Source organism: Salmo salar, chromosome ssa19, assembly GCF_905237065.1.
Source record: "Salmo salar chromosome ssa19, Ssal_v3.1, whole genome shotgun sequence".
NCBI lineage: Eukaryota > Metazoa > Chordata > Actinopteri > Salmoniformes > Salmonidae > Salmo > Salmo salar.
The window spans coordinates 15,180,142-15,197,788 of NC_059460.1; the positions used below are offsets into that span (position 1 = coordinate 15,180,142).

The 17,647-nt window shown below is 43.6% G+C and overlaps 1 protein-coding gene across 4 annotated transcripts in view; it reads right to left on the reverse strand.

The window, feature by feature from the left end:
- The window catches only part of pde1ca (phosphodiesterase 1C, calmodulin-dependent a), a 170,195-nt gene extending 156,563 nt beyond the window's left edge, over positions 1-13,632 (reverse strand). Inside the window, exons 1-3 of one of the 4 annotated variants that reach the window (XM_014157410.2) lie at positions 13,101-13,632; positions 7,377-7,427; positions 6,545-6,710 (exon numbers count right to left, since the gene is read on the reverse strand). In XM_014157410.2, the coding sequence (XP_014012885.1) occupies positions 6,545-6,710; positions 7,377-7,427; positions 13,101-13,194 (311 nt within the window). In that variant the 5' untranslated portion in view covers positions 13,195-13,632. The remainder of the gene's footprint in view (positions 1-6,544; positions 6,711-7,376; positions 7,428-13,100) is intronic. The other 3 variants (XM_045702122.1, XM_045702121.1, XM_045702123.1) reach the window with 3 other exon arrangements.
- Positions 13,633-17,647: the final 4,015 nt, after the last annotated feature.

The following is a 17,647-nucleotide window of genomic DNA, read 5'->3' on the forward strand; positions in this document are numbered from 1 at the left end:
AAACTGAGTAATCAGGGGAGAAGGGCTTTGGTCAGGGAGTTGACCAAGAACCCGATGGTCACTCTGATAGGTTCCTCTGTGGAGATGGGAAAACCTTTCAGAAGGACAACCATGTCTGCATCACTCCACCAATCAGGCCTTTATGGTAGAGTGGCCAGGCGGAAGCCACTCCTCAGTTAAAGGCACATGACAGCCCGCTTGTAGTTTGCCAAAAGGCACCTAAAGACTCTGATACCATGAGAAACAAGATTCTCTGGTCTGATGAAACCAAGATCAAACTCCTTTGCTTGAATGCCAAGCGTCACATCTGGAGGAAACCGAGCACCATCCCTACGCTGAAGCATGGTGGTGGCAGCATCATGCTGTGGGGATGTTTTTCAGTGGCAGGAACTGGGAGACCAGTCAGGATCGAGGGAAAGATGAACGGAGCAAAGTACAGAGAAATCCTTGATGAAAACCTTCTTCAGAGCTCTCAGGAAGGTTCACCTTCCAACAGGACAATGACTCTAAGCACACACCCAAGGCAACGCAGGAGTGGCCCAGCCAGAGCTCGGACTTAAACCTGATCGAACATCTCTGGAGAGACCAGAAAATAGCTGTGCATCATTGCTCCCCATCCAACCTGACAGAGCTCGATCGTATCGTCTGAGATCCCTAAAGATTGGAAAGCTGCCGCGGTCATCCCCCTCTTCAAAGGGGAGACACTCTAGACCCAAACTGTTATAGACCTATATCCATCCTGCCCTGCCTTTCTAAAGTCTTCGAACGCCAAGTTAACAAACAGATCACCGACCATTTCGAATTCCACCTTACCTTCTCCGCTATGTAATCTGGTTTCCGAGCTGGTCATGGGTGCACCTCAGCCACACTCAAGGTCCTAAACGATATCAAAACCGCCATCGATAGAAGACAGCACTGTGCAGCCGTCTTCATCGACCTGGCCAAGGCTTTCGACTCTGTCAATCACCGCATTCTTATCGGCAGACTCAACAGCCTTGGTTTCTCAAATGACTGCCTCGCCTGGTTCACCAACTACTTCTCAGATTGAGTTCAGTGCGTCAAATCGGAGGGCCTGTTGTCCGGACCTCTGGCAGTCTCTATGGGGGGGCCACAGGGTTCAATTCTCGGGCCGATTCTTTTCTCTGTATACATCAATGATGTCGCTCTTGCTGCTGGTCATTCTCTGATCCACCTCTACGCAGACGACACCATTCTGTATACTTCTGGCCCTTCTTTGGACACTGTGTTAACAAACCTCCAAACGATCTTCAATGCCATACAACACTCCTTCCGTGGCCTCCAACTGCCCTTAAATGCTAGTAAATCTAAATGCACGCTTTTCAACCGATCGCTGCCCGCACCCGCCAGCCCGACTAGCATCACTACTCTGGACGGTTCTGAGTTAGAATATGTGGAAAACTACAAATACCTAGGTGTCTGGTTAGACTGTAAACTCTCCTTCCAGACTCACATTAAGCATCTCCAATCCAAAATTAAATCTAATATAGGCATCCTATTACGCAACAAAGCCTCCTTCACTCATGCTGCATACCCTCGTTAAACTGACTATCCTACCGATCCTTGACTTTGGCGATGTCATTTACACAACAGCCTCCAAAAATTCTACTCTTCAAATTAGATGTAGTCTATCACAGTGCCATCCGTTTTGTCACCAAAGCCCCATATACTACCCACCACTGCGACCTGTATGCTCTCGTTGGCTGGCCCTCGCTTCATATTCATCGCCAAACCCACTGGCTCCAGGTCATCTATAAGACTTTTCTAGGTAAAGCCCCGCCTTATCTCAGCTCACTGGTCACCAGAGCAACACCCACCCCACCAGTCATTGGCAGCAGGTATATCTCACTGGTCATCTCTAAAGCCAACTCCTCCTTTGGCCGCCTTTCCTTCCAGTTCTCTGCTGCCAATGACTGGAACAAATTGCAAAAATCACTGAAGCTGGAGACTTATATATCTCCCTCAATACCTTTAAGCATCAGCTGTCAGAGCAGCTTACCAATCACTGCACCTGTACACAGCCCACCTGTAAATAGCCCACCCAACCACCTCATTGTCACGTCCTGACCATAGAGAGCTCTTATTTTCTATGGTAGAGTAGGTCAGAGCGTGACTGGGGGGTTGATCTAGTTTATTTATTTCTATGTGGGGTTCTAGGCTTGATTTTCTATGTTGGTGATTTGTATGATTCCCAATTAGAGGCATCTGGTAATCTTTGTCTCTAATTGGGGATCATATTTAAAATAGCTGTTTTTCCCACCTGTGTTTATGGGATATTGTTTTGAGTTAGTCTCTGTAGTCACGGTTCGTTTATTCATTCTTTGTTTGTTTTGTATTTTGCTAAGTTTCACTTTTCTAATAAAAGATGTGGAACGCTACTCACGCTGCGCCTTGATCTGATCATTCCAACGAACCTGACACTCATCCCCATATTGTTATTTATTTTTGCTCTTTGCACCCCAGTATCTCAACTTGCACATCATCTGCACATCTTTCACTCCAGTGTTAATGCTAAATTGTAATTATTTTGCCACTATGGCCTATTTATTGCCTTACCCCCCCTAATCTTACTACATTTGCACACAATGTATATAGATTTTTCTACTGTGTTATTGACTGTACGTTTGTTTATCCCATGCGTAACTGTGTTGTTTTAGTCGCACTGCTTTGCTTTATCTTGGCCAGGTCGCAATTGTAAATGAGAACTTGTTCTCAACTAGCCGACCTGGTTAAATAAAGGTGAAATAAATAAATTAAACAAATAAAATTACATGTATACATTTCAATGCAAATATCAACCTTAACAAAGTCTCAAGCACACGTGCATGGACACACACTCCTGCCACGTGTCAAACAAGATCTTCCAATCAACCAGTTGCTAGTAAAAACCTATTTTTTATGTGAAAGGCCACGTCAACATTTTTGAAGTTAGCCTTTCCTCTGTGGCAGGAATAGAGTGTACCTGACACTGCTGTCATAGCGACACTAGGACCTTTAAACTCCCAATTATCATCTTGGCTACACACTCTCTCTCACACACACACACACACACACACACACACACACACACACACACACACACACACACACACACACACACACACACTTTTCAATTGATCCTTAGACGCCATGCTCCACTGAGTGAGGAACAGGTTGTGCAGCTAGATGGCTTTTTTTTAATGGCGGAACAGATCTACCTGGCTAGCCTAAAGTGACACGACACACACAGACACTTACACTGGGTAGAAATAAAGCACTCTTCTATCATGTTATTCCATAATCATAACTATCGCCTTCTGGACCATACAACCATATTCTGTAAGGATAGTACTGATTAGCAACATATTTAGAACAAGGTTAGGCCTATTTCAATGACTGTCACCATCAGATTATGTTACAGAATGACAAAATATGTACTTTACTGTAAATAGTCACTGGGAACTTTTTTCCCTACCAGTACACCAACCCTATCACCAGAGGCACATAGCAACAGATTACACCAAAGTTTAGGAAAACATCAATATGGCAGATCAATGATCCTCAATCAGCCGGCTGTATATCTCCTGAAAAAACACACCTGCTAAAGCCCCATGTTAGACACCTTTACCTTTAGCTCACTCTGTTACTGAGTAATGTATATGAATTGTTTCACTAAACAGAATACAGCATAAACTTGCATACAAACTCGTCCCTTTTTCAGGACCCTGTCTTTCAAAGATAATTTGCAAAAAATCCAAATAACTTCACAGATCTTCATTGTGAACGGTTTAAACACTGTTTCCCATGCTTGTTCAATGAACCATAAACAATTAATGAACATGCACCTGTGGAACGGTCATTAAGACACTAACAGCTGACAGACGGTAGGAAGTTAAGGTCACAGTTATGAAAACTTAGGACACTAAAGAGGCCTTTCTACTGACTGAAAAACACAAAAAAAAAGATGCCCAGGGTCCCTGCTCATCTGCGTGAACGTGCCTTAGGCATGCTGCAAGGAGGCATGAGGACTGCAGATGTGGCCAGGGCAATAAATTGCAATGTCCGTACTGTGAGACGCCTAAGCCAGCGCTACAGGGAGACAGGGTGGACAGCTGATCGTCTTAGCAGTGGCAGACCACGTGTAACAACACCTGCACTGGATCGGTACAGCCGAACATCACACCTGCGGGACAGGTACAGGATGGCAACAACAGCTGCCGAGTTACACCAGAAACACACAATCCCTCCATCAGTGCTCAGACTGCCCGCAATAGGCTGAAAGATGCTGGACTGAGGGCTTGTAGGCCTGTTGTAAGGCAAGTCCTCACCAGACATCACCGGCAACAACGTCGCCTATGGGCACAAACCCACCGTCGCTGGACCAGACAGGACTGGCAAAGAGTGCTCTTCACCGATGAGTCGTGGTTTTGTCTCACCAGGGGTGATGGTTGGATTCACATTTATCGTTAAAGGAATGAGCGTTACACTGAGGCGTGTACTCTGTAGCGGGATCGATTTGGAGGTGGAGGGTCCGTCATGGTCAGGGGTGGTGTGTCACAGGATCATCAGACTGAGCTTGTTGTCATTGCAGGCAATGTCAACGCTGTGCGTTACAGGGAAGACATCCTCCTCCCTCATGTGGTACCCTTCCTGCAGGCTCATCCTGACATGACCCTCCAGCATGACAATGCCACCAGCCATACTGCTGTTCTGTGCGTGATTTCCTGCAAGACAGGAATGTCAGTGTTCTGCCATGGCCAGCGAAGAGCCCGAATCTCAATCCCATTGAGCACATCTGGGACCTGTTGGATCGGAGGGTGAGGGCTAGGGCCATTCCCCCCAGAAATGGAACTTGCAGGTGCCTTGGTAGAAGAGTGGGGTAACATCTCACAGCAACAACTGGTGCAGTCCATGAGGTGGAGATGCACTGCAGTACTTAATGCAGCTGGTGGCCACACCAGATACTGACTGTTACTTTTGATTTTGACCCCCCCTTTGTTCAAGGACACATTATTCCATTTCTGTTAGTCACATGTCTGTGAAACTTGTTCAGTTTATGTCTCAGTTGTTGAATCTTGTTATGTTCATACAAATATTTACACATGTTAAGTTTGCTGAAAATAAACACAGTTGACAGTGAGAGGACGTTTCTTTTTTTGCTGAGTTTAGGATGGTGGTTGGATTCTAAGACAGGGGTTCTACATTTTTGGGGGGCCCGGGGACCGGTTTTGTGATAGAAAATTCATCATAACTCATAACACGAATGAGAAAAAAGTAGCACACAAAGAGTTTTGCAATGACTTCAACAGTGCATGGCTGGACGAAACAAGTCTCGGGCCCTGGGAAGGCCCACCTCTTGGCATCAGAGAGAAAATTTGTTTACATCCCTGTTAGTGAGCATTTCTCCTTTGCCAAGATAATCCATCCTCTTGACAGGTGTTGCATATCAAGAAGCTGATTAAACAGCATGATCATTACACAGGTGCACCTTGTGTTGGGAACAATAAAAGGCCACTCTAAAATATGCAGTTTTGTCACACAACACAATGGCACAGGTGTCTGAGGTTTTGAGGGAGCGTGCAATTGGCTTGCTGACTACAGGAATGTGCACCAAAGCTGTTGCCAGAGAATTTAATTGAGCATGTTTGGGATGCTCTGGATCGACGTGTACGACAGCGTGTTCCAGTTCCCGCCAATATCCAGCAACTTCGCAAAGCTATTGAAGAGGAGTGGGACAACATTCCACAGGCAACAATCAACAGCCTGATCAACTCTATGCGAAGGAGATGTGTTGTGCTGCATGAGGCAAATGGTGGTCACACCAGATACGCCCCTACCTTTTTTTAAAGGTATCTGTGACCAACAGATGCATATCTGCCTTTCCAGTCATGTGAAATCCATAGATTAGGGTGTAATGAATTCATTTAAATTGACTGATTTCCTGAAATGAACTGAACTGTAACTGTAATGTTGCATGTTGTGTTTTATATTTTGGTTCACTATAATTTTCTGCAATTCTACATATTTTGTCATGTGGCAGAGAGATGTTTTGTTGTTGCAGCTTTAAAGCTCATATCCTGCAATTATACACATTTTGCCATGAGGCAGAGGTAAAACATTTTAAAAGCTTAAATTACAGTGCCTCCACGACCCCATTTTGAGAACCTCTGTTCGAAAAGAGCACACACTAGGACAAAGTGTGTGTGTGTGTGTGTGTGTGTGTGTGTGTGTGTGTGTGTGTGTGTGTGTGTGTGTGTGTGTGTGTGTGTGTGTGTGTGTGTGTGTGTGTGTGTGTGTGTGTTTCAAATCAAATCAAAGTGAACTGGTCGCGTACCCATTGTAGCAGATGTTATTGAAGAACACAAAAAAATGCTTGTGTTACTAGCTCCTAATGATGCAGTACAAATGTGTGTGTGTGTGTGTGTGTGTGTGTGTGTGTGTGTGTGTGTGTGTGTGTGTGTGTGTGTGTGTGTGTGTGTGTGTGTGTGTGTGTGTGTGTGTGTGTGTGTGTGTGTGTGTGTGCGCACGAGGCCACACAACTCCAGACCTGATGGCAGTCTTCTCCATGGCGTCTGGCCCGTCCACGACTGGCAGGTCGTCAGCCAGAATCTCCTCTGGACTGCGGGGATCGATAAGAATCCCTCTCTTATCCTTATCCTTGATCCCGATCCCTGCAGTGATGGCATTCCACAAGGCATTCTGGGACTTGGAACCTGGACAGGAAGGTCAAGGGACAGAGTTCAGGGTTCATATAATGGGTAGGGCATGGAGTTTTACCCTGACCACATTTTGACCTAACCAGGAAAAACTCTGGGCATTACAAATGGAGAAGAATACTTGGATCTGAGAAATGTAATGCAATGAGTAAAGGCCATAATGTTACAGACGGTGAGACGCAGCTCAGTGTGTTTTATTGTGCTAGACTATAGATGTAACACATCAGTCAGTCAGTCAGGCTAAGCAGGGAGGCGGTGAGGGTTCATAACAACTCCATGACGAAACACTGCTGCGGCTGTGGGTGTCTGTCGCCCTCTGTTGATAGGTCTCTAGAATGCGCATAACACTCTGTCACGTGTCTGTGGTGTATAAACACATGGTGTGATGCTGCCATCTAGCCGATGTATTGATTTATCAAAAGGCAAAGGTGTCAAAGTTGTTGATGAGCATTGCAACAAACAGCTATTCAATTAAACAGCTATTGACTATGAAGAAAAGGATATTTGTCATATGCCAGATGTGTTTAAAAAGTTTTGAAGTAGCTGGTTCCACCCATTGAACATGTGTTCTCATAGTGTTTGTGTGTGTGTATGTGTGTGTATGTGTGTGTGTATGTGTGTGTATGTGTGTTTTTGTGTGTTTGTTGGACTGTGGTGACTCACGTGCAAAGCGATTCAGTGGTGGAGGGTTACTCTCCCCAGCCTTGTTGGCAACTGTGAAAACAGAGACCGAGATAATGAATTAACAAAAGAGGGAAGAAGAGTGGGAGGAGAGGATCTGAGCAGAGGAGAGGTCGGAGAAGGCGGTTTTAATGAGTGTAGAAATTAATTCATTCTATTCATCTTATTTTATTTGTTTACAAACATGTTTTTCATGGGCATGACTGACTGACCAATTTCCTGTTAAAGTTCAGGACAAGCGGAAAACAATGTGTGAATTAATGAATACATTATTAAATGAATACATATGACATAATGAATGAACTAATCCATCAACGAGTTAGAAGATAAAAGATACCCCAAATTTTCCATATGCACAAAAATCTTACTTCTCTGAAATGTTGGGCACAAATGTGTTTACATCCCTGTTAGTGAGCATTTCTCCTTTGTCAAGATAATCCATCCACCTGACAGGTGTGGCATATCAAGAAGCTGATTAAACAGCATGATCATTACACAGGTGCACCTTGAGCTGGGGACAATAAAAGGCCACTCTAAAATGTGCAGCTTTGTCACACAACACAGTGCCACAAATGTCTCAAGTTTTGTAGGAGCGTGCAATTGGCTTGCTGACTACAGGAATGTGCACCAAAGCTGTTGCCAGAGAATTTAATGTTAATTTCTCTACCATAAGCCAATGTCATTTTGGCAGAATTTGGCAGTACGTCCAACCGGCCTCACAACCACAGACCACATGTATGGTGTGGGACAACATTCCATAGGACACAATAAACAGCCTGATTAACTCTATGCGAAGGAGATGTGTCCCGCTGCATAATGCAAATGGTGGTCACACCAGATAATGACTGGTATTCTCATCCACGCCCCTACCTTTTTTTTAAGGTATCTGTGACCAACAGATGCATATCTGTATTCTCAGTCATGTGAAATCCATAAATTAGAGCCTAATGAATTTATTTAAATTGACTGATTTCCTGTCACTCAGTTAAATCTTTTGAAATTGTTGCATGCTGCTTTTATATTTTTGTTCAGTATAGATGATATTTTTCCATTTACCTTCTACTACTATTCTACTACTAGCTATGTGATTCCACGGAGTAGTCACCTTACTTTAGCACAATGAGTAGCAATTATATTCTGCAAGGTCAAATCAACACGTGCCATGCCACATACCAAAGGCTCATTGATGCACTGGAGACCTATCCACACACACACACACACACACACTGCAGTTCTACCCCAGTTGCCAGGAGACATGTAGCTAGCTAAACACCTTCAACAGTTTAGTTCTTTAGTGAGCGAGTTCCTTTTCCAACCGACACATATTTGTCCCTTTATGGTAGTGAGAAACAAGCACAGAATGTCAACCAACATGACAGAGATGGTAAGCAGATTCTCCTGCTGAGGTCACAGACCTTCTAGTCATAAGTGGTGTTTACACAGTGTGGGAAATACTGTAAACTGAATTTCTATTACATTAGTACATTACTTTAATGCACAACTATGTATTTGATGGTCTTGAAAGGTCTTCATTTGAAAGTCTAAATAGATGTTATTCCGTTGAGACTAATGGACTAACTGATGAATTATAAAGACTATGCCATAAGGAATTTAGATTCACAACATGTTGGCAGCAGCATAAGCAATAGCAATGAATACTTTTGTTTATGTAAAAATATGTTTTATGTAATGATATATTTGGCTGACCGATATCGATATCATCAAGAACAATTAATTACAAGGATTCACTGGTCAGTTAGGAATTTGTAGGACCAAATCAGCATGCTATTGTAAAGAAGAATGTGTACTTAATTGACCTGCCTGGTCAAATAAAGGTATAATTAAATAAAACAACTGTCCTTCAAAAGCTTTTCAATTTTACACAAATCATTTTGTCCTCATTCAGATAGTGCAGCCTATGTATTGGCAATGAAACAGACAGTAAGAGATGAGGAGGACGGGAATAAGACCGCTGATATAGAGAATCATTGCAGTGCTGGACTGTGCTGTGGTTAGGTCATTACATGGGATTACACCTATAATGGGCTACTCTGGGTTACCATGGCATTTTGCTCTACCTACCCCACTGATGACCACCACCTCAAAGACATCTACAGGTCAGAAAGAAGGGAGAGAGAGAGAGAGAGAGAGGGACATGAAGAACAGAAAGGAAAGTAAGAGAGAGTGCAGGTGATAATGGAAAATGACAGAGAAAAGAGAGAACAAAGAGAGAGAACAAGGAAAGAGGTGCAATAAAAAGAAAATAATCTGAAACAGACATTGAGAGTGACAGATTGGTAGAGGGGTGGATTGAAGGGGTCGAGTGAACAAACCAGTGAGCGGGTCTCAGGAGGAGCTGGGTAAGAGGAGATCCACAGGGGCCAGCAGGTAATTAGGAGAAATTAGAGGGTCTCCAGGAGAGGCTCCCCTTAGTAGGGAGGGTGAGAGAGGATGACGAGAGAGCGAGAAGGAGGGAGGGGAAGAGAGAGGAAGAATAGAAGGGGAGGGAGAGGGAGGGAGGGAAGAGGAGGGAGGAGTGATCGATTGAGCGATAGAGAGAGAGAGAGATAATCTGCTGGAAGGAGCGAGGAAGGAGGGAGGGAGGAGAGAGGTAGGAGAGGGAGAGATAAAGAGAGAGAGCGAGGTAGAGAGACAGTGTGTGTTTGTTCACGTAATTTGTGTCGTCTCAGTCGCCACGACGATAGAAGAGTAGTCCCCGGCAGAGCAGAGCAGGGGGAGTCATTACCACTAATGAAGTGGCCTCCTCCATCACTGTCGCCCAGACAATACATTGACTACATACACGTCAGACCCTCTCCTCCCTCACCCCTTATTATTTCCATCTTACCTCCCTCTCTCTCCCTCTTCCTTTCCCTCTTAACTCGCTCTCCTTCCTTCTTTCACTCTTACCTCTCTCTCTCCCTCCTACCCCTCTCTCCCCCTCCTACCTGTCTTTCTCCCTCCTACCTGTCTCTCTTTTACCTCTCTCTCTATCCCTCCTCCGTCTCTCCCACTTACTCATCTCTCTCTCCCTCTTACCTCTCTCTGCATGTCTCCAAAGCGGTGCCCCAGGTAACCAAAGGTGATATCCCATAACCCCCTCTGCTCCATGCCCCGACAAACCAGAGTCACAGAGATTACCAAACAGGTGTGTGTGTTAATGAGGTCTCCACAGACTACCCTTCCACTGATAGAGGAGGGGACAGGCTAATTTACCACAAACACACACACAAACCCACACATACACGCACTTGTGCACACACACACTTTCCCTCCTCTATCCTTCCATTCTCTCACATCATGTTTCTAGTGTGTTTTTTTATTCTATGTCCTATTATCGTCTATATTATTGTTGATATCACTTCATTGTTGGAAAGAGCTTTCAAGATAAGAATTTCAATGTACTGTTTTACACCTGTTGTATCCTGTGTGAGTGGCAAACAAACTATGAAAGTTGAAACACATGCTCACACACGTGCACACACACACACATGTACACACACAAATACACACATGCACGCACACACACACACACACACAGCAATGTCATATCCTCCCCCGTCCCTCGTCCCCCGTTCCCATAGTAACAGTAATCAGTCATCATCACACACGGCAAGCGTGGGCAGGTAATGTGTGTGTGTGTGTGCGACGTGGGCAGGTAATGTAAGTGTGAGGTAGGGAGAGGGAGACCCTTATCAGCAAGTCAAAGCGTGAGGGTGTTTATGTACCTTTCGTTTGCAGACCACATAGAAGCAGCTGGAACTCTGAACTCGATCACGTCTGTTTACTTACATGGGTCTTCATCATCACCTATATAGTCTATACGATGGGGAACTATTAAGCTGCAACTGTTTACTGTACATTAACAGCAGATGACAGCCAGGTGTAGACGGTTCGGTTAGCTGGTTGCATAGTGCTGTAGCTACCGCCGTCACAGATATGTACGTGCTTTAGCCAACTCCTTTGACATTGGTTGTCATACTTCACATGCATGTTTGGCGTGATGATTATGGGACTTCCTTTCCCATTACGCTTGTAGACTCTTCCCATCAATTGGAGAGTCATATATTTCAGAAGGACCCCTGTCATATCTACTGTTCGTCCCTTCTACTTTCCCTCCTCTATCCTTTAATTGTCTCTCATCTCTGACCACTGAGGGAACAACAGAACAGAGGAGAGGAGAGGAATGACGGAACATGGAGAGTAGAGGAACGACAGAACATGGAGAGGAGAGGAGGGAGGTTACATAAGATGTACCACTTGACCTTTGAAAGGCTGCAATTACTGCCCTGTTTCACACATACACACACATACACACACACAATGCTCATGTCACTCCTCTCCTCCACCCCTCAAACTGTAGTTTTGAATCCTTACTTTAAATGCAAATAATTCTGCCGTCTTCAACAGCTAACTACTTCCCTATCCTCTGGCTCGACACAGTAAAATAAAACACTTTCTTCTCTCAGCAGTCTCAGTTCTCGACATTTGAAACAGCCATAGGCAATTCCACGAGAAGGGAATGATGAAACTCACATTTCACTTTAAAATGTATGTCAAACAAAATAAAATTATTGCAAAGTTAAACAAACCATAAAACAATATGCACAATGACTACTTCTATCAACTTCCACTCAAAATCGTACAAAAACAAGTTTACTGTATATGACGGTTTGTGCTGTTTGTGCAGTCCCCGTGTTACCAACATTTGCATCTGCACTGTTCTTCAAGTAAATGTGTTTGTGTAACATTTTCTGTGGAAATTGTTATAATTAGTCATCGTGCATAGAGATGTATGGTTTGTATAACTTCACAATCATTGGTTTATGTTTGGCATACATTCTAAAGTGAAGCGTCTCAGCATCACTCTGTTAATGTGGAATTGCCCCATAAAAGAGAACAAGCTTTGGGGATGAAATAAATGGGATCTCGGAAAGTAATTGTACAGATGTGAGACATTCTGTCTGAAAAAGGAGACGTGTTACAGCCTCCTTCTGTTATCTGCTTTGTTCAGACGACACTGCAATATTCCTCTGCTCAACAGAGAACTAGCTGACTGGATGAGACAAATGTTCACCTCACTGATTTCTGTTCATTATCACCCCCTCTCCATGCATCACACACACACACACACACACACACACACACACACACACACACACACACACACACACACACACACACACAGGGACTTGACAAACAAAGAGAGGAAAATGAAGATGCCACCAAGATGCATAAATATTGACAGGCTATTTCACTTTTTTTGATTTTCCTCAGTCTATTGAAAAAGAATGACACTTCAGAAGAGTTTAGATATATTTCTCTCTGTGTCTCCCTCTGTTTCTGTCTTGATAGACTGTGTACAGACAGTGAAAGACTGTACAGACAATGAATAGACTTGCTAATGATGCAGGGGAAACATACGAAAATGATTTCTCTGAATGTTCACACTGTAGGTCATTTACATTGTGATATCAAACAACAAAATCACACTGTTGAAGTGCAATTTAACTTTCAAACAAAGAATATGCAATCATTATATAGAAAACTCTAGAGATACATATATTAAGTGACTGAAGCTTATGCTCAACTATGGCAAAGACAGCCTCAGCCAGCGGTAAAGAACACCATATGTTCAGTTCAGTTTGCAAAGACACACAGCTGCACTCAACTATCCCCTACACACACACACTCTCTCTCACTCACCGATGGTGAAGCTGAACCCATCGATGCTGAAAGTGGCGCTCCGGCACTTTTTAAATCCCTGCTTCTTGGAGCTCTTGGAGCTAGGCTCCGTCATCTTTCCTCAACTCCTCACTCTGTCACTGCACTTGTCTTGTATCAAAACTCTTCTCTCTGCTGCCTGTGGTTCTCACTCTCCTGTGTTGTCCCTCTCCCTCCGTGGAGGCTCCGTGAGGAGAAGGGGTCCCCCCTCAGCCCGTCCCCCAGGAGAAGTGCACTGCGTGGGGGTATCGCCAGAGACTCTCTCCCCTGGGTAGTGATGGTGGTGGAGCCAGGTAGGTGTTGTAAGAGAGAGTTAGCGGATAAAGGCTAAAGCTCTAGTGCTAACTGAGAAGTGGCGACACTAGGGACGGAGCCTTAGCGCCGTCCAGTCTCACTGTGCATCCTTACTTCAGGCCCGCTAAGAGCTCTTCACGAGCCTATTGCTCTAACTCTCTCTCTCTCTCTGTTTCTGTTTCTCTTTCTTACTCCAGCTCTCCCTCTCTCTGTCCAGCTATCTCTGGCACAACCACTCACCACAGCCACAGAGCAACCCATGTGGGAGAATACAGAAGATATAAATCTCTCTCTCTCTCCCCCCTCTCTCCCTCCCCTGTGGTAATCTCTATGACCCTCCACACTGTTCTGCTCCTACAGCAGTTGATTAGTCCCTCTCTCTGTCACCTCTCCCTTTCTCTCTCTCTCTCCCTTCCTTTTTCTTTCTCAACATCCTTGCATGAAGTTGCTATCAGATGTGTGCATGTTTCTCTTCACCCTGTTGTAGGTTTGCTAATATTGATGTTTTTCTTGCTGTGTACATGTCTGCGTTCATGTGTGTCTGTGTGTATTTGTGCAAGGGCGTGTGCATGAGTGTCTGTGTGTCTGTTTGTGTTTGGTTGCATTATTCCCTTGTTGCTGATCCACCAAAATATTTACTTTGCCTCATCGCTAAGAACACTGTAATGGCTGACCTGGGAGACTTGAATGCACACATGTGCACACAACCACACACACACACACACACCCACATACTGCTCTGTTGCTGTGCAGCGACACATACACGATTACTCTTTAATGCAATTTCTCGCCACTTAGTCAACTAGGTCTGCAGGTGCATAGCTCCTTTTACATTGGAAGTTACTTTACTGATAGTAATGGACGAGGTTCTGTCAACTGGACTACATCCCATTAATATATCAACTGCTAGGCTGTATCCTGATTAAGTGCAATGATTGACTAGGCTCTTGGGGAAGATATCCTGTACACTGGGGCTGTGCTATCATTGTCTAGTATACTGATTACATTGAAGAGGTCCTTAAGAATGTGTTAAAGGTATTTACATGGAAGTGCCTCAGAAAACTGCAGACGGAACAACAATTACATGTTTCAGTTAAAGACTTTGTATTATTTCCCCCGACATCCATAATGTAAACACAGTCTGCACCACTACTCACTACTGTTCGTCTAGTGCCATTTCTGATTTCCTGTTTCACCAAATATTTCTGAAAAGGTGTGTGTTTGTGTGTTTTTTTAATTCAGAAAAAGAGTTATCGGACACCATTGTTCACAGGCATCAATACAGACTACAGCCTCACAAAAGATGCTGTTCTTCTCAGCAGTTGGAGTCGTAGCACCGACATTCGCTTCAAGGTCTCTCTTCCAACACAGAACAAGAGGAACTAATATACAATATGTCCCTTAGTAACAATATGTCCCTTAGTCCCTTCCATTGACATGGTCATCTCAACAGATAGTACTGTGCTATAGCGTGAGGTAGGAGTGTCACGATCGTCGTAAGAACTGGAAGCATACTCGGACCAAAGCGCAGCGTGATCTGGGTTCCACATGTTTATTAAATGAAACTCTCAAAAAACAATAAAGAATAAACGAACACGTGAAGCTATGGCGTGCTCACACACACATAAACTAGATCCCACAAAACACAGTGGGGAAATGGCTGCCTAAATATGATCCCCAATTAGAGACAACGATAAACGGCTGCCTCTGATTGGGAACCATGCCAAGCCAACATAGAAAAGACAACCTAGATAACCCACCCTAGTCACACCCTGCCCTAACCAAAATAGAGAATAAAAAGGCTCTCTATCGTCAGGGCATGACAAGATGATCTCAGAGGAGAGAGTTGTTCTCAGGCCATAGGGTGGTTTTCACAGTCTGTTGAATAACTACTAGGGAATACTAATAACGTGATCCAGTTTAATTGAATTGAATGTGTCTACATAAAAAATATCCCACACGGACACGTCCAGACAGCGCAGTTTCCTCAGAACCAAGTATTTCTTGTAACCATCCCCACAGAGTGAGTGAAGGTGTGAAGTACATGAGCGTCAAGATTGCATCACCCTTCTATATCCAGTCTCTTAAACACCTGCCTTGTGGCACCTGTGAAACCAGTTAAGCCAGAGGGTTTAATTGTATATGTGATAATGGCGCATGCAGTTTCATCTACAATAGAGACTCTATGGCCAGAACAGATTTGAATTGTAAATAACAAACACATAAATGCAACATGCAACAATTTCAAAGATTTTACTGTTACAGATCATATAACAAAATCAGTCAACTGAAATTAATTCATTAGGCCATAATCTATGGATTCTTGGGAAAAGGTAGGGGTGTGGATCAGAAAACCAGTCAGTATCTGGTGTGACCACCATTTGCCTCATGCAGTACGACACATCTTTTTCGCATAGATTTGATCAGGCTGTTGCTTATGGCCTGTGGAATGTTGTCCCACTCCTCTTCAATGGTTGCGCGAAGTTGCTAGATATTGGCGGAAACTGAAACATGCTGTTGTACACGTCAATCCAGATCATCCCAAACATGCTCAAGGGTGACATGTCTGGTGAGTATGCAGGCCATGGAAGAACTGGGACATTTTGAACTTCCAGGAATTGTGTACAGATCCTTGCGACATGGGGCGGTGCATTATCATGCTGAAACATGAGGTGATGGTGGCAGATGAATGGCACGACAATGGGCCTCAGGAACTCGTCGCGGTATCTCTGTGCACTCACATTGCCATTGATAAAATACAATTGTGTTTGTTGTCCGTAGTTTATGCCTGCCGATACCATAATCTCACCGCCACCATGGGGCATTCTGTTCACAACGTTAGCATCAGCTAACCGCGCGCCCACACATACACTTGTTCTGCTGTTGTGAGGCCAGTTGATCATACTGCCAAATTCTCTAAAACAATGTTGGAGGCGGATTATGGTAGAGAAATTAACATTAAATTCTCTGGCAACAGCTCTCGTGAACATACCTGAAGTCAGCATGCCAATTGCACGCTCCCTCAAAACTTGAGACATCTGTGGCATTATGTTGTGACAAAACTTCACATTTTAGAGTGGCCTTTTATTGTCCCCAGCTCAAGGTGCACCTGTGTAATGATCATGCTGTTTAATCAGAATCTTGATATGCCACACCTGTCAGGAGGACGGATTATCTTGGCAATTTCGAAATGCTCACTTACAGAGATGTAAATAAATTTGTGCACAACATTTGAAAGAAATACGTTTTTTGTGAGTGGATAATTTCTGGGATCTTTTATTTCAGCTCATGACATTTACATTTTAGTCATTTAGCAGACGCTCTTATCCAGAGAGACTTACAGTAGTGAATGCATACATTTCATTTAATGCATTTATTATTATTATTATTTTTTTTGTACTGGCCTCCCGTGGGAATCGAACCCACAACCCTGGCGTTGCACACACCATGCTGGCATTGCAAACACCATGCGCTACCAACTGAGCCACAGGGAACCATGAAACATGGGACCAGCACTTTACCTCTTTTTAACTGAAGGACAAAAATATAAAATGGGTCATCACATTTAAATGCAGTTCATGAATGTTGCACTAAAGCACACAAACCACAGATGTCTGGAACAAGGACCATTAACTAATGCTTGGCACAGCTGACCCAGCACACCCCCTGCTTTTACAGAGAACAGGCTTTGGGCCTCCTCCTCTTCATGCTTACAGCATATGAATCTGACACAGTCAAATATACCAAGGGATAGTTCTGATATCCACCATATCCTAAACTGACATAATTAACAAAACATACTATGACATATGGGCAGGAAATATGAGCCTTTGCCAGTAGCAAATGCTGCTATTACTTCTCTGAAGCCAAACATAGTCAACTGATCATCAAACCTGGGTTCAAATATTATTTCAAATATCTCAATTACTTTCACATATATATTCAGATATTTGTTATTTGAAAAGACAAGTAGTTGAATATTGGCAGGTATTTTAAAATACTCATTACACAATGTATTTTCAAATACAATTAAATACTCCCATGTATATGAACCCAGGTCCTAGGAGTCTTTAAAAAAACTTTATTTGGAAATATGTATTTGAGAAAAAAAAATCTAATAGTAGGCTATTTATTGAAGGTATTTGAAAATACTTTCAAATACTTTGATTACGGCCACATTATTTGAAAATACTCAAATACACAGAAAGTAAATATTTAAATAATACATGTATTGA